This window comes from Podarcis pityusensis (genome assembly GCF_964106645.2).
Source record: "Podarcis pityusensis genome assembly, chromosome: 10".
NCBI lineage: Eukaryota > Metazoa > Chordata > Lepidosauria > Squamata > Lacertidae > Podarcis > Podarcis pityusensis.
Window position 1 is genome coordinate 71,984,295 of NC_138035.1, and position 22,791 is coordinate 72,007,085.

General features: G+C 40.7%; 1 protein-coding gene across 4 annotated transcripts in view; it reads right to left on the bottom strand.

Annotated features, from left to right (window-relative positions):
- The window catches only part of CACNA2D1 (calcium voltage-gated channel auxiliary subunit alpha2delta 1), a 370,898-nt gene that overhangs the window by 34,249 nt on the left and 313,858 nt on the right, over positions 1–22,791 (bottom strand). For 2 of the 4 annotated variants that reach the window (XM_081023485.1, XM_081023484.1), the window contains exons 19-25: positions 22,162–22,212; positions 18,188–18,259; positions 16,955–17,026; positions 14,485–14,546; positions 10,425–10,501; positions 2,874–2,934; positions 470–567 (exon numbers count right to left, since the gene is read on the bottom strand). In XM_081023485.1, coding sequence (XP_080879611.1) covers positions 470–567; positions 2,874–2,934; positions 10,425–10,501; positions 14,485–14,546; positions 16,955–17,026; positions 18,188–18,259; positions 22,162–22,212 — 493 coding nt within the window. The remainder of the gene's footprint in view (positions 1–469; positions 568–2,873; positions 2,935–10,424; positions 10,502–14,484; positions 14,547–16,954; positions 17,027–18,187; positions 18,260–22,161; positions 22,213–22,791) is intronic. The other 2 variants (XM_081023487.1, XM_081023486.1) reach the window with 1 other exon arrangement.

Here is a 22,791-nt window from a genome sequence, read left to right on the forward strand (position 1 = left end):
CTTCCCCATACTATGACCACACCCCATAATAAAAATGAACTCAGATTTCAACAAATATTTCAAATTTTAAACCTGTATGGTTTGGCATCGGCTGGGGAGGGCGGGATATAAATAAATATTATTTATTATTATTATTATTATTATTATTATTATTATTATTATTATTGCTCCTGTTTCAATGACAGACAAATTCTAAAATCAAAAGGCCAGCTAAGTTTTAAAAAGTATTAGCTTTTGAAATGCCCTTGATGTAAGAAGGTCAGAACAGTTTTTATCTTCACATAACAACCCTATGAACTGGATGAAACTCTGCAATCTTGCATTCATAAACCCAGTAAACAGATCTGGTACTATATGTAATTATGGGAAACAGGGTGATCACATCAACATTTCTTCTTTGGAACCAGTTGCTGCACTTATATTGTCATCTCCTGCAAGCAGTTTCATTTAATGAAAAAGTAAGGCTTACATGAGGGATTTTGGGGGGTGTATCGATCTATAAATTCGCTGAAATTCAGAAGAAATGCTGTGTTGTTGTCAGTTATTTTCACAGGCCCACAGTAGTCTCTAGAAAAAGAAAACAGGTTTTTAAAATATTGCTTTTAATCCATGAAGTAAAGCAAGCAAGCAAATAAACAAACAAATACATAAATTTCTGGCTGAGCTGGTTTGGGTTTGCGTGTATCCTGGCTAATTTACCTAGCATTTGGTAGCAACATTTCATTTAGTAGCATATCATGTAGAAGTACTTGCCTACAGTCTGCAGTGTATCACTTTCACAACATAGAGAAATTCCATAGCAAAATTATGTTATGCATAAAATTAGGGAAAGTTAAATGCTATACGCAAGGAAACACAAGATTAGAGCGTTTTCACTCTGAATGATCAGCCTTGACATAGGAATGGATGAATCCATCAACTTCAGTTTCTCAATTTCCAAACGTAAGTAAAGTTTGTCATATTTCTGCATAGGTTTGCGATATATTTTTAAAAATTCATTTATGTTTATTTCTTTATTAAATTTCTATACCGCCCTGAGGATCTGAGGACTGTGGGGTGGTTTACAATACAAAACACAAAAATACACAACATTAAAACCCTCACAAAAGATCCTCAGCATTTTAAAGTACTCTTCTTCTAATATGAACATTTAAGTATGAAATTTTACCAGAGTTATACATTTCTGCAACCAATCATGGGCAACATAATCTTGGGTAGGCTATTTTTGGTTATATAAATGATTGCACATACAACCATAGGTGCATAGAAACAGGGTTTTGTGCCCACACTCAGCAAGAATTCTGACTCCCAATTGTTCAACAATAGCAACTACTCACAGCTTCCACCTGCACGCTCAGCCTTCACTGGGGTGCTTTGACTGTGTGTGCTGATGTGTCTTTTTCAGAATCTTTTTGTACCTCGGCAAATTCTGGGAGCTCCCAAGCCACCAGATATTTTCCTGTGGAAAGGTGGTGAGGTTTTGGCTACAGAGGGACCAGCAGCACTCAAGAGACCTGAGATGCCATGGGTGAGGTGCTCCATTCCATTCTCCCCCTGTGATCCATAGTCAATGTCTGTTGAACATTAGGTTAAGAGGCTGTTGTTCTAACAACTGTGTAGAAGGTGGAATTTCAGCAGATGGAACTTGTAGTATAGTGGTTAGAGTACTACACTAGGAGCAGGGAAACTGGAATTCAAATCTTGACTAAGCTGTTAAGTTATCTCAGTCGAAGCTATTAAGCTGAGTAAACTTGGGTCAGTCACTATACTCTCAGCCTAACTGATCCCCAGGATTGTTGTTAGAATAAAATGGGGTGAGAGGAGGGGGCTATGAACAAAATACACCACCTTGAGTCCCTTGGGGGAAAGGTGGGATATAAATGTAATAAACAATCAGGAGAATGAATGGTTCTTTCTACCATTTTATATCTACATATCTTTTTCTCCATGGGCCTTTTCCAACAACTCCATTCCCTTACACCTCCCACCTGCTGGGCAGTTTCCCCCCTCTCAAAAGTCTCCTACGTTATGTGAACACTCAGTCCTCACTGGGCTGCTTTTCAGGGGAACCCCACATTTCCTTTGCTTACCCCCCGAATATTGTTTGTATTTCTGCAAACTTTGGGGTTACTGTGCGTCTGCTAATGCCACCCTCTTGAGGGTCGGTGGTGTCGTTTTGGCTATGTAAGTGTGAACATTGGAAGACTTCAGACTATATGCTATTAGTACAGTGGTACCTCTAGATACGAACGGGATCCATTTCGGAGCACCGTTCGCATCTAGAGGTAAATGTATCTAGCGACAGCACGTCTACGCACGCACGCGTCGCTTTTCACCGCTTCTGCGCATGCGTGTGACATCATTTTGAGTGTCTGTGCATGCGCAAGTGGCGAAACCCGGAAGTAACGCACTCCGTTACTTCCGGGTTGCCGCGGAGCGCAACTCGAACACGCTCAGCTTGAAGCAAATTTAACCCGAGGTATGACTGTATATGGATGATCTCATCTTAAACAAAGTGGGCTGAATCTTCGCTAAATTAGTTAGGACAAAAGTCTAACAGAAATCAACAGAACGTTAGGCATGATTTAGTTCTTTTTGAAATCAATGGGACTGAAGTTCAACTAACTTGGTCTAGATCCAATTAATTTTATTTTATGTGTGTGTGTGTGTGTGTGTGTGTGTGTGTGTGTTGTTGTTGTTGTTGTTGTTGTTGTTGTATTTTTGTTGGAAACCACCCAGAGTGCTTGGGGCAATCCAGTCAGATGGGTTGGGTATAAGAAATAAATAATTATAATAATATTATTGTTATTGTCATTTGTTAGTCGAGACGTGTTATGTATCATTTGGGTATACAGAACAGGAAAATGACCAACCTTGGTGCTAAAAAGGTGTAGCCGAATTCATCAAAGCGATCTAGCTTCAGAGTTTCCGTAACTATAAAGATGAAAATGGAGTGTCAGAATCTTTTATAAGCAAAACTAAGTATGTAAATGCAGTGGATTCAACATTTTTAAAGCACTCGGTTCCTAGGACCCATTCAGACAATGGCTCCAGCTTAACAAGCTAAAGTTATTAAGCTGGGGAAGAGCATTGTGACCACATACTCCTGTTCTGCCTCACCCTGTGTTTCTCCTTGCATGTCCAAAATGTGAAATTGTGGTTTAATTCAGATGTGCAGATCTGGAAAACTGGTTTAAAGTAAGCACTATAGAAGCAGCAAAGCCAATCAATATTACCTCACCATCCACATTTTCACATTAAAAGAGAGATTCATGTATTTATCATGAAATAGCAGCAACACAGCCTGAAATACTGCAACAATTGGTGCAAGGTAAATCTGGCATAGTACTGACCTGCTAAGCATGACCATATGGCAATTAAAGCTGAAGCCATGGGGATGTCAAGATGCAAACCAAAAGGGCTTGTAAAATGTGCCACAGGTAAAATATTTTACTTAGCGCAAATGCATTTCAGAGTTCTTGAAAACACAAATTTGGGGTGAGGTGTTAATCTGAGTTTCTTAATAAACTGAGAGGTGACAAGGTCAAAGAAGCAAGGAGGAAAGAGAAACAATTCAAAAGCATGTGAGGAAAAAATACATCATTTTCCCTTCTCTATTTTTAGAATACCAAATTGTCATGGGAGAAGCCCCAAGATGAAGGACACAAAGGAGAACATCCAGGAGGAATGAAAATAGAAGCAGACAACATGTATAAGCAACAGTAAATAGAGGGAAACTGAGCAACAAGAATATACTTGCCATTTTGGACTGTTATAATCCACCAGAAAGAGGCAAGGAAACATAAAAAACAAGGTAAAGCAAAAGGGGTCACAAACCAATATTTTATTCAACCAGTCCCTTGAATAAAAATATTGCGGCATGAAACGAGATCAAAGGTTCATTTTCTCTACAGCTGTACACTGGAGAAAAGACAAACATCTCTGAAGACTTAAACACATGTCTTTTGTCAACATATATCCATCACATAACTACAAAGCAGCTTGAAATCTAGTTTTGAGCTGGCAACAACAAAGGGTCAATCATACATTATGTAGAGCAGCTATTGGGGGCATTTCACTGCTCCCTGGAGCAGCTTTCCTATGTGACTAGCATAAGACGTGGAGAACGCGCACAATACTACAAGGGACATACAAAAGATGTCAATGCAGCAAGACGGAAGACTGCTAAGAGAAGGTTAGATAGACTCTTAAGTCCCAAAGCAGACCTCTACAATGTGTGACCTGCCAAGCCAAACACTTCCATCACTCATGTACTACAAGCTGAAGTGGGTTCAACCTGCCTGTGTGAGACCACCAGGTCACAAATTGTATAGGCTTGCCCCACCTGTGTTCTGGAAATAGGGAAAGACTCCCTTATTTTATCTAAGCTTTCGTCCAATGGTTTTATGAAGTTCTAACATGTTTGCTTTTAAATCCTTTCTACGTACTTTTGTTATTTTGAACTGCCCTGAGCTCCCTTTGGGAAGAAAGGATGGGCTATAAGCTTGAGACAAACATAGCTGGAATAGGATTCTCAACCAAGCAGAAATTTGTAGGGAAGCAGCAGCAGTGAAGAGGCAAGCAAGAGCTGCTGCTCAGCCTTCCTGCGAATAAGTGACAGAAGACTATGAAGACAGTTGAGGGAACTGCAGTAAGTTCAAAGTACGCCTAATAGGCTACAAACTGAGACCAAACAGTGGGAATGTATCACACAATGGAGTGCATAGAGCTTCTGCAGCATCTTGGAAGCAGTAGTTTCTGGTGCCCATTGGGACTGGTCGAGAAAAAGGCAGGGAGACCAACAGCGGGTCAAGTCCAAGCCCACGGCAAGGCAGAGCCAACTAATTCTAGTTCCCTCCTCATCTTCCTCCTTGCTAAGTTCCACAAGGGGCACACTGAGACTATGAAGCAGGCAGCTGACAAGGAGAGCCGCCCCCTGGGCTGGATGTAAAGCAAGGAATTGGGTGCTGCCTCAGGACAGGTGAGGCTGGTGGGGCAGAGAGTGATGCATTAACTCAAGTTGACTAGCATCCACATAGACTGAGACCTGAATGAACACCTGTTCCCACATTAAGGTTTCTGTACACCTTGTCAACTTTGGAGATTCAGGTTTTGGATGCTCTCACTGGGTGACAACTGAGGAAAGAGCTTTCTGGATGGTGGTGCCCCACTTATAGTACTTACTCTCAGGTAGACTTGCCTATTTTTTGGCCCAAGATCAAGGATACAAAGGAGAACATTCAGGAGGAATGGAAATAGAAGCAGACAATATGAGCAACAGTAAACAGAAGGGAAATTGAGCAACAAGAATATACTTGCCCTTTGGGACTGTGATAATCCATCAGAAGGAGAAGGCAGGGAAACAGAAAAAACAGGGTAAAGCAAAAGGGAACACAAACCAATATTTTATTCAACCAGCCCCTTGAATAAAAATATTGTGGCATAAAGAGAGATCAAAGGTTCATTTTCTCTACAGCTGTACTCTGGAGAAAAGACAAACATCTCTGAAGACTTCAACCCATGTCTTGTTAACACTTTCTTTCATGTACCTTCTATATAATGCAGCTATTTCAAGGATCTGTGTAATAGAAATATTGACTCAGGGGGCTCCTAAGAAATTCAGCCCATAATCATTGATCTTGCACTCAATAATTTTACAGACTGCTTCCAAGTTCAGGAAGTCCAGAAATAAATTATGCAATATGCTGGGCCACCAAAAAATAAAAAATAATAAAAATCCATCACATATGTATAAAACAGTTCTGACAGCAACACACAGTTAATTCATACATAATATGGAACAGCTATCTGGTGTATTTTGCTGCTCCCTGGAGAATTTCCTTCCAGTATGAATAGGAATGCACACAGTACTTACTACAAGGGACATACAAAAGATTGCAATGTAGGAAGTTATCAGCAAGACAGATGACTGCTAAGTAAAAGTCAGACCCAAAGTCCTAAAGTCGGCCTGCCAAGCGAAACACAGTCATCCCTCACATTCTACAGCCCTCAGGAGGTTAAAACTACCTGTTTTTCCTCCCAGCACCAGACCACAATAATTACAAATTTTCTAGGCTTGCCTGTAAGTATGGGCCGAAATTTGACATATAGAATTCCTTTCCCAACAGAGATCAGGCAGATCTCTGTAGTGTTGGGCTGCTATCAGTACAGACTCAAATGTAATAGCTGAAGATATAGTTATGATTCCTTGTTTTCCCCTCTCATTCCTCAAGGCAAACACAAATATGATTTATTCATATTTATTCAGTCCAGGCTGAATAAATTATAGCTTGGTGTCCCTTAAAGTATTTTTTTCCTTTCCATTTTTGTATTCTTATGCTGGTACATTCTTTCCTTTTCTCATTTTTTGCTTCTCACTTTAAAGACAACTTGAACAAAATCCAAAAAGGGCATAATCCAAATTACATCCGCTCATATCACACACCACATGAAGCATTCAGAACAATTAAACTACAACACAAACCTAAGCAAGTTGAACTACTACATCATGTGTTGCATAGAATCTTCGCTAAATACCAGAATACACAACTCCTACCTTGCAGGTGGGCTATTCAAAACATAAGCTATTGCTTCCTTAAAAAGACAGCAATAGAGGATACCCAGAGCACTATTTATCTAGGTAACGTAAGCAAGGAGATGAGGGGGGAAAGTTTTACCAGTGCAACTAGAGTAACAGAACATATTCTACTTGTGTACAGTACTTTTTGTACCTTGCAAGCTCAAACAATGACTTGGACTCATGGCTCTAGAGTTAGGGAGTACATCATGGTAACATTAACAAATTTCACAAGATTCTGACTTTTTAAATACAGTGGTACCTAGGGTTAAGTACTTAATTCGTTCCGGAGGTCCGTTCTTAACCTGAAACTGTTCTTAACCTGAAGCACCACTTTAGCTAATGGGGCCTCCTGCTGCCGCCGCACCGCCAGAGCACGATTTCTGTTCTTATCCTGAAGCAAAGTTCTTAACCTGAAGCACTATTTCTGGGTTAGCGGAGTGTGTAACCTGAAGTGCATGTAACCTGAAGTGTGTGTAATCCGAGGTACCACTGTACTGCTTTAAAAAAGGTGAGAAAACAATGTTGCAGAATGGTAAGGTCAAACAAACCATAGTTTGTGAAGCCAGGAAGGAGTTATTACCACATGCTCCCTCTTTGCTCATCTCTCATGTCCAGAATGTGAAAGTGTGGTTTAATCTTGCGCATAATGAAAAAACTGGTTTAAAGTAAGCACGATGAAAGCACCAAATCTGGTGTGTGATGAGTCTCCAAAGAGGGGAGAGCCTAGTTGGGGATGCACGCTGATGCTCGTGCTCGACCTAATCAATCTCAGTTGAGATATAGTTACACCCCAAATATGTAATGGGATGCATGAAGAAAAACACTGGCGAACGGTTACAAAACATTAAAGTATTAGGGCAACCCTTGCAGACATCAGATGGTTAGGATCTAGATGTCAATAATGTTTCCCCTGGCTAATCAAAATTACCCCACTACCTGCCTTTTCACTTATCATAAAACAGCAACATGAAATCATAGAATCTTAGAGTTGGAAGGGACTCCAAGGGTCATCTAGTCCAACCCCCTGCAATGCAGGAATCTCAGCTAAAGCAGCCATGACAGATGGGTGCCCAACCTCTGCTTAGAAACCTCCAAGGAAGGAGAGTTCACTGCCTCGCGTGGGAGTCTGTTCCACTGCTGAACAGCTCTTACTGTCCATTTCCAAATGCAGAAATAGAACACTATAATAACTGATGCAAGTTAAAGCTGCCACATTATTCACTTGCTTTGCCTGGCAACATGGTAGCTGAAGTTCAAGAAGTTAGAATGCCAAGATGAAAACAAGATGTAAATTGTACCAAGGTTAAGATATTTTACTTAGCATAAATTGACGTCAGGGTTTTTGAAAGCATAGGTATTTTTGCAGGGGGCAGGTGTCCTGATTTTCTCTATGAACCAGGAGGTGACAGAATCAAATAAACAAGGATAAAAGAGCAACATAAATAGAAAAGCATATTGTGGAAAATACATCATTTTTCCTTCTCTGTCTTTCTAATACTCAGCTGGCATGGGAGAAGCTCCAAGATTTAGGATACAAAGGAGAACATTCAGGAGGAATGGAAATAGAAGCAGACAATATGAGCAACAGTAAACAGAGGGGAAATTGAGCAACAAGAATATACTTGCCCTTTGGGACTGTGATAATCCATCAGAAGGAGAAGGCAGGGAAACAGAAAAAACAGGGTAAAGCAAAAGGGGTCACAAACCAATATTTTATTCAACCAGCCCCTTGAATAAAAATATTGTGGCGTAAAGAGAGATCAAAGGTTCATTTTCTCTACAGCTGTACTCTGGAGAAAAGACAAACATCTCTGAAGACTTCAACCCATGTCTTTTTTCAACACTTTCTTTCATGCACCTTCTATATAATGCAGCTATTTCAAGGATCTGTGCAATGGAAATATTGACTCAGGGGGCTCCTAAGAAATTTCGCCCAGAATTATTGATCTTGCACTCAAGATTTTACAGACTGCTCCTAAGTTCAGAAGTGAGTCATGCAATATGATGTCTTGCAAAAAGCATATAGTTATCACATATCTATGAAACAGCTTTAAAAATAGCTTTGAGCTGGCAACAACACAGGGTTTATTCTTACATAATATGGAGCAGCTACCTGGGGCATATTGCTGCTGTTTTCCTATGTGAATAGGAATGCAGAAATACTTACTACATGGGACATTCAAAAGACTACAATGGAGGGAGATAGATGACTGCTAAGTCAAAGTCATACCCAAAGTCCTAAAGTAGGTGAGGACAATGTGTGACCTGCCAAGCCAAACACAGTCACCAGTCATATACTACAACCTTAAGGAAGCTAAAACAGCCTGGTTTTCTCGCCTGCATGAGACACAAGGTCACATATTGTGTAGGCTTGTCCTAAGTGCATCTTATTTCATCCAAGCTTTTGGCTGATAGTTTTATGAAATGTTTACATAACTGGTTTTAACTGTTGCCTGCAATGTGTTATAGCATTGCTTTAAATTGTTTCAATGTGATTTTATTATTGTGAGTTGCACTGGGTTCTCTTTGGGAAGAAAGAGCACATTATAAATTTGAAACAAGCTAGCATAGCAGCTAAAGTAGGATTCCCAGGTTAGGGGAAATTTGCAGGGCAGTTCTAAGCAGGAGGGGCTGCCTAGGCCATGGGTAGGCAAACTAAGGCCCAGGGGCCGGATCTGGCCCAATCGTCTTCTAAATCCGGCTGGCGAATGGTCTGGGAATCAACGTGTTTCTACATGAGTAGAATGTGTGCTTTTATTTAAAATGCATCTCTGGGTTATTTGTAGGCATAGGAATTCGTTCATTAATTTCCCCCCCCCCCCAAAAAAAAATATAGTCCGCCCCTCCCCCCAAAGTCTGAGGGACAGTGGACCAGCCCCCTGATGAAAAAGTTTGCTGACCCCTGGCCTAGGCCACCCCCAATAAATGACAGAAGAGTTATACATAGGGCTCCCTTTGAAGAATCCTAGGGAAACTGCAGTAAGTTTAAAATACACCTGATAGGCTTTGTCCTGAGCCTAAACTCTGGGAATGCAGCACATGTCAGAGTTGAGAGAACTTCACTGGCACTTTGATAGCAGCAGTGGCTACAAGAAGCAACACTTAGCCCAAGGAGGAGGCAGCTGGCAGGCAGTGCTGCCCCCTAACTGGGAAGCAGGCATGTGGGGGCTGGCTTAGGACAGAGAAAGGCTGGTCAGGCAGCGCCCCATTCACTCCTATGGACCAGCCTCCACGGCTTGAAAGCCACACACAGCTTAGGACCTGATGGAACCATTTGAGACTACTAGAAAAGAATCCATGTTAGACGCAATCCAGATTATATCCACTCATACCACAAACATTCAGAACAATTCAGCTACAATCCAAAACTTAGGAAACCTGATTTAACCTCGATCCAGAGATTGATCTAAATCACAATGAGTTCCAGCTAAGACACACTATGCACACAATCTAGGCTAGATTTCAAAAGGCACAACTCATACCTTGGAGATGGACTATTCAATACATTAGCTATTAGACCCCTAAAAAGACAGCAACAGAGGATATCCAAAGCATTGCTCCTCTAGGAAACATAAGCAAGGAGATGAGAGAGAAAGGTTGACCAGTGCAATTTGAGTAACAGAACATATTCTACTTGTGTAGAATACTTTTTGTACCTTGCACGCTCACACAATGACTTGGGATCATTGCTGCAGAGCTGGGGGCACAGAATTCATGGCAATACTGCTGAACTTCACAAGAGCTTCATGGCTTTAAAAATGTTGCATTAGAAAAAGGACAAGAGAACAATTCTACAGACTACACAGCAATACTCAGATTCTGGAGAAAGGTCATGGCTACTTACATTTTGCCTGAGTTAGTGCTTCCTTAATGTTGGCTTTTATGTAGTAAAAGCTGTAGGATGGTAACACCAAGGCCAAACTATATAATAAATAAATCAACATTAAATGGTGAGAATAAAGCCACATTTCAATACCACAGAGCCTTATCAGCCTAGCATTTTCCCTAGCTTTGATGTGTAAGAAAATCATGGAACATGTGATTTCATGGCATACATTTGCTTGGCTAACTACTTCACTAAATCCTCTTACTGCTTTCTGCTGCATCTGAACTCCACTCCTCCAAATTAAACGTGTGGTACCGAGAATGAGATCCTTGTCAACCCCATATTGACATTTACAGAACAGTCACCATTTTTCATGGCTTTGTTTAACAGAAAATTAGTATCGCAGGATAGATTAAAGTTTGCCCACAACTTGAAAAACTAGGATGAGTTGAAGCGGGAAGGCAGGTAAGGTCTGTTTATTGAGACAGTGATTGCCATTTACTTCTGAGTATTCATGCATTGCAGTAACTGAGCATTATGTTGTTTTGACAGGAGAGTTGAAAGGCTCAATCCACATGGGGCTTTCTACAACTCAATTTGTTTAAAAATAAACCAGGTGAGTCACATTTGTACCTTACACACTGAAGGAACTGTTGCTCCCTGAGTGAATACGTTTGGCTTCTTAATGTGAGGTGCAGTTTTGTTATTTGTACCAGATTGGGAAGTGCTTCAGGAGCCAAATACAAATGGGATAGATCTGTTTGCATGTCTATAGCATTTTAATAAGGTCAGCGGTTCGAATCCCCGCGACAGGGTGAGCACCCGTTGTTCGGTCCCAGCTCCTGCCAACCTAGCAGTTTGAAAGCATGTCAAAGTGCAAGTAGATAAATAGGTACTGCTCCGGCGGGAAGGTAAACGGCGTTTCCGTGCGCTGCTCTGGTTTCGCCAGAAGCGGCTTAGTCATGCTGGCCACATGACCCTGACGCTGTACGCCAGCTCCCTCGGCCAGTAAAGCGAGATGAGCGCCGCAACCCGAGAGTCGTTCATGACTGGACTTAACTGTCAGGGGTCCTTTACCTTTTTTAAAAAAACCACACTACAGTCAGTTAACATATTAGTGCTGCTCTACAACCGTCTTTTGCAAACTGGTTCCCTTCAGGTGGTTTGCAATACAACTCCCATCAGCCCCAGCCAGTGTGGCCAATGCTGAGGGATGATGGGAATTGTAGTCCAAAACATCTGGAGGGCAACAGAATGAGAAAGACTTCTCTAAAATGTCCCAAGAGCTGCCTATAGGATTTTTGCTTTGTTCTGCAGAGTTGCAAGGTCCAATCCAGATTCACCACTAGCCTGACTTCTATTTAAATATACATTTTGGCTAACTACTACTACTATCGTTAGTAATAATAATAGTTGTTGTTATCAGCCATTGAAGACACTATTTATAAGCAGGAGACCTTGTAGACTATGAATTTTAATACCACCTATGGAAAAACAAACTTCTTTAAAAGAAAAATTCTACTACTGTAGCCCTTAGCTGTCATTAACATGGAGCAGGACTGCTTATTATGTAATATTTCCAGCAGATGCCTGTGGAGGAACATTGAAAGGAAACTGTAGGATACTCAGCTACAGACATGATAGTCAATTGCCATTTGAACTGTACACAGCAGAATTACTCATTATTTGGTGACAGCTTTCCACCAATTCCTCTCAAGGGAAATCAGAAAAGGCTTCTCTGTTATTAGCAGTTACTGCTGAACAGAACCCACTAATTAACATCTATAATTTTATGTAGAAATATGTCTACAGAAATGTGGTCTCCAGGGAGACTTAACTGCTGTTTTTCTAGGAGACCGAAAAGACATTAAAAAAAAAAAAAAATCAGCCCAGAGAGAAATCAAACAAGACTTTGAAGATTAAGTCTGTCAAACAGATAACCAGTGAGGTAGAACAATAAGACAGGAAATCCCCTAATTACAATTTTGGGCAAGTAAACAGGAAACTATGGTTGCTAATGATAGATAACATCAAATGTTGTCATTCATTTTTGAAAGATCCAAAATCTAATAATTTTCACTACTTCAGTTTAAGTTATTGTCAAATAATATAAATCACCAGAAGGCAGATAGGAAGGAAATTATTTCAGACACAGAATCTGCTCCAAGGGTTGCTAGGCTTCCAGAATAGTATATTTAGTGACTCAAGTTGCACTTACAACCCCCTGCACAACAACAACAACAACAACAACAACAACAACAACAACAACAACAACAACAACAGCCTATCTGGGCTTGGGGTTAGTTGCCAGATTCATGTGTGCAAAATCCAGAATTGCATTTGCAAGCACGTTATGAATGAAGATCAACATGATTCTTTTATTTAGTATAGATGCTTGACCTGTAGAGTCTATAGACATGCACTAAAGAGCCACACTCAGCCCTTTAGAGATGGCAGAATGTATAGGAGCTCTCCCTGGCTTGCAGGGTGGGCTATGGTGGTAGAGCAGCCTGGAAGCGGCAGCCAGTGCGACTGAATTTGGTAACACATTCCGTTCCCTGTACAGTAAAAGGTAAAGGTAAAGGTACCCCTGACCATCAGGTCCAGTCGCGGACGACTCTGGGGTTGCGGCACTCATCTCGCTTTACTGGCCGAGGGAGCTGGCATACAGCTTCCGGGTCATGTGGCCAGCATGACTAAGCCACTTCTGGCGAACCAGAAGTTTACCTTCCCACTGTTTGCCTTCCCACCGGAGGAGTACCTATTTATCCGCTTGCACTTTGATGTGCTTTCGAACTGCTAGGTTGGCAGGAGCAGGGACTGAGCAACGGGAGCTCACCCCGTCGTGGGGATTCGAACCACCGACCTTCTGATCAGCAAGCCCTAGGCTCTGTGGTTTAACCCACAGCACTAGAAAGCAAATACAGGCTCAGTCCACCTTGACTTTCAGTATCAGCCACAGCAAAAAAAAAAAAAAAAAGCTTCTGCTCTTGACTCTGCTACCACTAGAGTACGCCAAGCTCCACCCAATGGACTAGTATTAGGTATATTTTTTCAATCAAAAGCCAGCAACCCCACCAGTTGGAGCAGATAGTGATGGCTGTTTTTTGAAATCTCAAATGTTTCCTCTTTACTGATAAACAGTATAGGATTATTGGTCTCTTTCCCATGCACCAGTCATTCAAAGCATATTATTATTATTATTATTATTATTATTATTATTATTATTACAATTACATTAGAAGAACTTAATGGGGAAGGGGGAAGGTTTAACTTTGTAAGGTGGAAGAAGCCCTGTGGAAATTAGGTTGTCTTTTTGTTTCTGAGATTTATTATAAATCTTCAATTGTATTGTTGTTTTCATTTCAGCTCATTAATGCCTTTTCCTCCCACTGGGAAAAAGGCAGTTTTGGGGTGCATGACTGCAACAAGGTTCTTTTGGTGGGATGTTTACCAGTGTGTAGGAGCTCTTGCGCTCATCAATTAAACACCAGAGAGAGAGAAATGAAGATGAACTGAAGGAACTGAAAGCTGAAGCCAGCTGAGCATGCTCCATTTCCAAAATTAATTTTAGAAATTGTCTTAGTTAAACTGGAATTCTGAAGGAGCAGAACGCAGGCCAGAGCAAAGCCCTGTAGAAATAAGGGAAGATAAAAAGGGAGTTCTGCCTTTGCTAAGTCAGGAACAACCACAAAAAGAGGATAGCAAGAGAATGTCTCATTCCACAACCTGGGTTCAAGTCCCTCTATGATTCTGGTGATAATCTGCCTAACCTCTGATGACAAAACAGGCAGGAGAATGTGGCCAATTTAGATACTGCATCCTAGGTTGAAAAACGCCATAAAGACATCACTGAAGCATCACTAAAAGGGCGGAACAGGGGCAGGGCAGGGGGGGGGGGGAACAGGGTGTTTGTGGATTTTTTCATTGGCTTTCAATCATACACAGTTTCACTGACATGTGCGGTGCCTCAGAATGTAACCCCCACATAAACGGAGGGCTGCCTGTATAACAAAATTTGCCAGGTTAAGGATATAAGGATATTTTTGCTTTTCAACACAACCAGAAAGTTTATTACCTGTAATCAGTACCATTTACAGCTGTCCATGTGTATGTTCTGTTTCCTCTGTCAATGTAGCGCTGCAAAATATTGAGGAAGACCATCATTTTCTCCATTATCTCAAGAAAGCTACAAAAATAGTTTTTTTTTAAAAAAAACCTACAAGATTCAAAAACAAATCCTAATTGCAATGCATTACAATTAAAAACTTCATATTACTTTACATATCTAACAATTAAGGCAAGCGTCAAACAGGGTGCCATGTAAATTCAGCCTAATGTTGTCCAAAATTATTTTCTTTTCTTTTTTAATTCCTTTCTGGCAGTTTAGATTTCCCCGACATGTTAAAACAAAATGATGACAGTAACATAACCTTAAAATTGTTATCATATAAAACCTTAAGACTGTGCAGTTGATAGATAAGAAACATGCCGAGCAATATGAGAAAGTCTCACATTATTTCTGTGTGAAACTCTGTGCCTGAGATGCTCCCACAGAGAAAAGGAGTGCTGTGCTAACTGCTGCTCCACCACATGCATCCGCTGTTAGGCAGGGAGGCTGAGCAGCGTGAAAAAAGCCCAGGTCTCTTCCTCTGTCCTCAATGATGTCCTCTTCGGGCGCTGGAGAAGGTCTCCTTGTGAGCCACAAGGTCCAGCTCTCTCACACCATTTCCTGGTCTGATTCTATTTATTTATTTTCCAGCACCGTTTGTAAATAATAATAATAATAATAATAATAATAATAATAATAATAATTTATTATTTCTACCCTGTCCATCTGGCTAGGTTTCCCCAGCCACTCTGGACGGCTATATACAATTGTGCATGAGTAAAATGACCAATTTGAAAGCTGCTACTGGCAACCAAGCCTATGGATTTCTTCACTCTAGGCTATGGTAATGGAAAACATAGCCTCACTGAACAGGACAGCCAGCATGCATCGATAGAAGCACAAATATAAATGTGTTACTGGAGGGCAAGATTAATCTGAAATTTTCAATTCACATAATTACAGAATGAATGAAGGAGAGGCCACATGATGGAAAATTTTAGAAGGTCCCTGGGCAGGCTGTAGAGATTTAATCAGAGTTAATACATCCCAAAGGAGCAGGTTTATTCAGTTTTCATCATTTAAAGTGTAACTCCTTGCCAGCTGTAGCATATTACAATGTTATACTGAGAGACACAGATTTATAGGAATGCCTGTGATAAAAACTGTACAGCTGCTGCGCTGCAGAGTTACTAATAACGTTCAAATGCGCCGCAACAGGTGTCTTGCTTCTATCTACGTACAATTTAAACATAAACATTAACAAGATTTTGATTTTTAGGAGTTTTGGAGAGAGCAGAAAAAACTTTTATAGAGCACCTGTTTTTATGGCTAGAGCACATGTAAAGATTCTGAGGAAAGATTTGTGGAAATGTGGCATCTGAAAATGCCTTGGTTTGATGTGATCTAAGTTTAAAGGAAAAAATGTATATGTGGTCTGCTTCCAAATGCATAACTACCATTTTAGGGTTCTCGGCAAGTTGTGACAACGTGTTGTCTCTGTCCTGCTCAAAGCAGAGCTGAAGAACAGCCCGACAGTCACATCCCTTTGTGGGCCACCTTCTGAGGGCTGACTGCCAGTAGAGTGCGCAAAGGTCAAAAGTCCCCGTAGCAGTCAAAAGTCTGAGGTTTCTACGCACACCCACCCACCTCGGCACCCTCCTTCCAAGAAAGAAGGAGGCATTACCACAGTTCAAGGATAGATTGCAGCCAGACAAAATGTCTCATGGAGTGGACCAGTGAAGAAGTGTTCACTGTTTTCTTCAAAGATCCAAACAGAGAGACCTAGGAATTTGCATTTCGCGCCCAGGCCCAATGTCCCCCACCCAGAGGTCAGGAGCGGATCTACTATGAAATTCATGAAGCTTTCAAAAATGGGCCTATTAGATCCAATTTGAGTTGCATGACTCAAACAGATTACTTTTTTCTTGCATATATTGCAACAACCCCAAAGTCTGAGAGTCAGTAGCAGAGATGTTGTAAAGGTGTGGTGATCTGTCATGGAACAACCCCATTGAATAAGGTAACAGTGGTTACCAAGACCTAGATGGTTGCAAAGAGGGGCCCCATGATAGTTCAGGCTTCAGGGCTCCCAAAATGTAGGTACGCCACTGCCAGAGGTTCAAACCTCGAGCTAGGATTTTTTTAAAAAAATCCTCCTACACAGATTGTGGCATCTGTGAACACAGTCAAAGAAGAGCTCTCTCTTAATCTGAGGTGAGAGGTCATTCTATGTGCAAATGCCACGACAGCTTCTCTCCCACTACAGCTTCAGATTTGAAGACCATCATCACCATCATGTATCAAATGCATGATGCTAATAAGCAATTGGAATCTTTTTGTTTCAGACAATTCCCAACATGCACTTGCAGCGGCTTGGACTAGATGATCCTTGTGGTCCCTTTCAACTCTACAATTCCTTAATTCTATGATAACTCACCTCATCTTGAGACTTGACCAGCGTTCTAAATGTCCTATCTCCACTTTCTCCATCTATCATTTTTTTCCGAATCTACAATCAGAAGAATTACAAAAATAAAGAAGCAAATCCAATGTATTCAATAAATTTCACTAATTTTGAACAGGGTCATGATCATTTCCTGCACCGTGCAAGAAATCATAAACTTTAAACAAGATTTGCCTAAATGCCACGCTCGAGGCTACGTTAAACAGCATAGCTTATTCATTTCAATAAAATCACATGCCCTCCAACGTTTTGGGAAGGCAAAGGGGGACACACACCCCACACCATCCCACCTGCCCACCCTCTATTCTCCTTCATCTCCCCCCCCCCATCCACCCAATCTCTGCTTGCCCTTGTCCGCCCACTGCTCCACACGGAATCGGTGTGCCCTGAGAGGAAGGCAGAGCCTGGAGTGGCTTCAAAGAAAGTGGGGTACTTGTCAAGGGTGGAATCACTGGCAGCCCCATTAATTGCCATGCTGGCCGCAGCCCAACAATGCATGGATCAAATCCCCAACATCTATTTTAGCAAGATTCTTGGAAGCAGAGCTTACAAAAATTTATTCCCAGAACCCATTGTAGTTCAGAGCAGCCAGAAGTCGGCTGAGTTGATTACCCCTAGGTGTAAAATATTCAGAGCTTGCTTAATAGAATCCCAGGATCTGATTTCTGACTCTGCACCGCAAGCAGGCTTCTCTGCTCCATAAGGATCTTTGAGAAGGGGCTTTCTGGTTGTGGTACTCAGGGTCATGTGATGCCCTCCCCAGCAGGCCTACCTCTCACTGATATGGCTTGAAAAAAGGGCATCAGATAAAAAGCTCCTTATGTGTGTTGAGCTGCTGAAGATTACGTGTGTGCTCATTTAGCTGCTAGTTTGCTTTTATGAAAACTCCCTTTTCTTACATATTTTATTGATTGTTGTTGCTGTTTAAAAACTAGTTGTAAGCCACTTTAAATTACACACCGTGTGTGGGGTAGAGCTTTACTTGTCCCAGAAAACAAATAGCTTACCTAACAATGAAGACAGTGGACTCAGCTACATTAGTCTAAAACGATGTTTTGAATTTGTTATAAACGTGCAACACCAGATGGCACCAGAGAGCAAAAGAATTCTATACAATTTTTACATAATGATTTAATTTCTGACTTATTTATAGCGTGTCCCCCCCCCATGTGTAGATACACCCAGTGATTCATCAATATCATTTACCTCAACTTTAATATCGTTTTCCAGCTCTGCATCCAGAAAATCCAGCGTCACTGGCTCCTGAGATTTAGGATTCTGAAGAAGAAGTGTCAAACCAGCATATAATAAACATATTTTTTGCCATGTTGCATTCAGGATTAAATTGCTTGAATTGCTTCAAATTCTATCTTGAAACTCATGGGATTCATAAAGGTGGAATTACTTACCTCTCCAGTTTTTAATCAGTACAGCTATAAAATATGTAGTCTTTCCATTTAAACAATACACACACACACACACACACACACACATATATATATGAGATAATTGGGCAAGAGATAATTAGTTTACCCCAGAATGTAGAGCTTGGTAATGTACTGAGGCTCTTTCCTCAATCTAAATTATTTCACAAAATATATGTGTAGAAACCGCAATTGAGAAGGCAGACACGGAATCACGAGGACACAAAGTAGGAAGGCAGGAAGAAAAGTCAATGACTTTTTACAGCTAGTCTCTACAGTGAAGAGTTAGGTACAACAGACTTGTTTTTCAAAGGAGTAAAAGCACTTATTTTTGAAATTAATGGCAGAGGTTGATGGGCAAAGATAGGAATCAAAGGAGAAAGGATTAAATTCAGATAAAGGAAAAATAGGGGAAGGAGGGAAATCCTCATTGTTGAAAAGGGATCCAATCCTGACAGATAATTTTGAAAATACCTTCAGAAAGATTAGTCCTCCTTGCTGGTACAACCAGGCCTCACTACCACAAAGTAGCATAATACCACTCCTGATAGCAAGGACAGGGAACCTGTGACCCTCCCCAGGCTGTGGGACTCCAACTCCCATCAGTTCTAGCCAGCATGGGCAATCCTTGGGGAAGGGGAGAGCTGCAGCTCATGACCACCTGAAGGGCCACAGGTTCTTCAACGCAGACTTGGGAAATTCAGTCACAGCCTACCTTCTATGAGGATGGATTGCCATGGGTGTAGATAGAGGCACATTCCTACCTAACTCTTGCCTTAAAGTCTTACAGTGCTCAGACCTGCTAGGCCTAGGCAATTCTCTCCTTACCACTCTTCTAACCAGATCCTGCAAAAAGGCAGACAAGACCCATGTCAACTCAGTCTTTCAGCACTGACATTTCAGGGAAAACATTATGTACATTCCTTTGACAAAAAGCACAATATAGAGAGCCACGGAGTAGTCACCCGGGGAAGGGAACATTGGTAATGGTTGCCACATGGGAGAGATTTAAAGCAGCCACCATCTAATGGAAGAAATTATGCCCTGGTCTTTGCTGAGGTGAATATGTATGTATTTTCCTAAATGCCAGAAGATAAAATCTATGTTCTCATACTTGTCTGTTCTCATACTTCACTGATTCCAGGAGAAATTCAAAGATATGATGGGAGCAGTCGTGTCCATGACATCTGAAGAGGGAAAGTCTACGTACATAGACTTTACATACATAGACTTTCAAGTGTAGGATTCCAGATCATATATAAGCATTTGTGTATAGATTTTCCCTCTTCAGATGTCCACACTCAAGGCAGAGATATTGGGAGTGAGATGTGTGATGCTGGTGTCAGACTGGTGCACCCCCAATCTCAGCTCACACACTGAGTCGCACACTGATTACAATGTATTAGCAAAATGTCAGAAAGGAGTTTGAGTCGCCAATAGTTCCAGTGATATTAGCAGAACCATGTGCAAGGAAGGGATGCAACAGTCCAGAATCTGTCAACAGTTCTACTAGTCAATGACCGAGAAACTGCTTAGAGATAGAAATAAGAAAGTTGGCTCATTATGTTCATCTGGATCATATTAACAAGGTACTAAATAGAGAGTGTGTTCTTTTTTGTTGTTCTTTTTAGAAACTTGCTTCAATAAGAGAAACAGCAGAGGAAATCTTGCCTTGGATATGAAAATATTCAAACACCAATTGAAATAAATGCAGATCATTGCTGGTACAATTATACGCATTTTACAACCGCTAAGCTCTTATTCATCTAGACAAATAAATCAACTTTAGTGAAATAAATCATTGAGAGAAAATAATGATAAAATTAAAAATGAATAACAAACACAGTTAAAAGAAGACAAGAACTTAACCTTCACAAACTCTAGTTCTCAAATGTAAAGCAAATCAAATTGAAATAATAAATTCCTTACATGCAATGGAATGACATTAGAAGGATCAAACCCAGGCAGCATGCATGAAGGCATTGCCGTGGCAAAAGCAGCATTGCAGTCCATATCCCGTTCCAGTAAACAAAGCAAGGACACAAAAGAAAACAATGTGATAAATAACCCATAATACAAGAATCAACCTTTTTTTAAAAAAAACACTCAAAAAATGATAGCATGGTTTAGTCACAGTTACGGAATCTAAAAGTTTAGGCTATCTCTGAATAATACAAACATGAAATGAATGTTTACAGATAAAGCAAATGGATCCCTAATAAAATGCTTAGATCACACTCCACTGGGAAGCTCTCTTTTGCAAGCCTCATGCATTTAATCTTTTTAGATACTTCATATTGTTTTAAGTCTGAAATAACTAAATAAACCTGAATCAGGGACCTTTATAACCTTGAGTTTTAGGGCAAGGGTATATTATTGGATTTAAGCACTATAGAAATTAATAATAATAATAATTAATCAGAGGGGATAATGGATGAAACAACAGTGATTTCCCTTTGAACAGTCCCATGTTCAAGTTCCGTTTGTTTCAATGTGGCTTGCAAAGGAGAACCTTCTAATGGATTGTGTCCTTGGGCTCTACATACCGTAAATAATGCCTCCTTTCCTACGGCCTCTTGATTATACCCATCATTTGTCAATAGTTTTGAGGAACAATTAGTCTGCGTCTTCCATTATTGACTTACATCTTCCTTGATTTAAGTTTTATAGATGTTGTGAGTTTTAATGGTTATCAGAATAAGGGGATAGGGAAATCAGAAATCGGAAAAAATACCGTAAATGTGCTTATGTGCTTGAACAGGATCTAGGTATTATTTACAAAGAAGTAAACACTTACGAATTTACAGGCATTTATTCTGAGGTAACACTGAACAGAATTGCAGCCTCTCAACTCTTACCCATCTGTCTCAACTGCCCCCTTTAAAAAGTGCTGGGTTTTTTTTAAAGCCAAACTTTAGACTCCGATAACTGTTCCTTTCCCATTTTGCTAGGATGCATTTAGATAGCAATCCTATATGGTTTGCATTTCTACACATCTTATCAGCTGCAGTCTAAAACATGACTGAGGAAGTAAAGTGAAAAAGCCATGCAAGAAAAAGCCACTAAAAAAAGAAAAAAGAAGAATGCATATTGACTTTCAGCATGGCTATTACAAGGTAGGGTGTGTTATTTTAGTTAATAAGGTAAATACAGTATGAAGGACAGATGGAGGTATAAAATGATGCAGCAACATAAAAATGAAATCACTAAAGTGTGTTGATTTTGGGGGAGTGGTTGTGATAATCTGAACACACTGTGAATTCAAAATACTGCTGTTTTTGTGTGTGTGCAAATAACAGTTTTGCTGTGCTCTGTACAGCATTCGCAGACACACAGCTGCAAATGAAACAATAAGTATCACGTTTTGACCTGCATTTGGGAAACCACAAATCCTTAATATGGCTCAAAAGTCTATCAAATATAATGTAAGGGCTTCAGGTTTACAGTAAAATAAATCCAGAATAAGCAGCCTCCCTCTCCAGATTCTAAACTTCTTGGCAGGGGTGGGGTGGGGCGGAATTGAAAATTGTGGCAAAAGCATATATTCAGTTCTGTTAACAGCAACACATAATTACTTAAAGCAACATCTTCCACAAGCATCCACACTATGTTTGCAAGCTTCATGCTTTAGAAGCTGTTTGATCAAGTAAACAGCCTAGTTAGGTTTTCCCAGGAAGCTAAATAGAAGCTCTCTAATCTCAGCTTCAGCTCTATGCATCTTTAAACACTCTAAGAATCACCTCTATCCATAGTTACCTGGACATAGGGTCTCCTTTTTCTAATTTTGGGTATGCCCGCACCAATGTGCTAAAGTAACAAAACAGCATTGATTCATATTTTCACAACATTATGACAGTCATTTGTGGTTTATTATTGTAATCTCAAGGTGTACTACACTTTCACGGACTCTTGACAGAGCAGAAGCCTTCTAACGCACAACCTTGGTTAACTAAATCCCGTAGAGTGTATACAACTGCAGAATAGATTGTTTCAGAATTGCATGGTTGTCAGCAATGGTGGACAAACCTAAGTTGAAGGGAGAGCTCTGCCTGCACATCTGAACAGACAGCATTCTTTAGCCCCAATCACGTGTTACTCGTGTTTATAGCATTATCATGTTTACTTGGATCAGGGCTGTGCTGTTAGCCCTGCCTACAACATTGCCAGCAGTTGTCTGAAGAGAAGCCCCAAGGCACAAGCTCCTACTCACATGTAGGGTCTCCATGTGATCAGGACACCTGGTTGTGCTATAAGCCCATTTGTGTGTAGTCCCTACTCATAAGCATGGGGGGGGGTCTCTTTCAACATTATTCAGGAAGGAGGTGAGTCCTCCTTCAAGTAAACACAGGAACATCTTGCATATGAATAATGCATAAACAGGGTTTC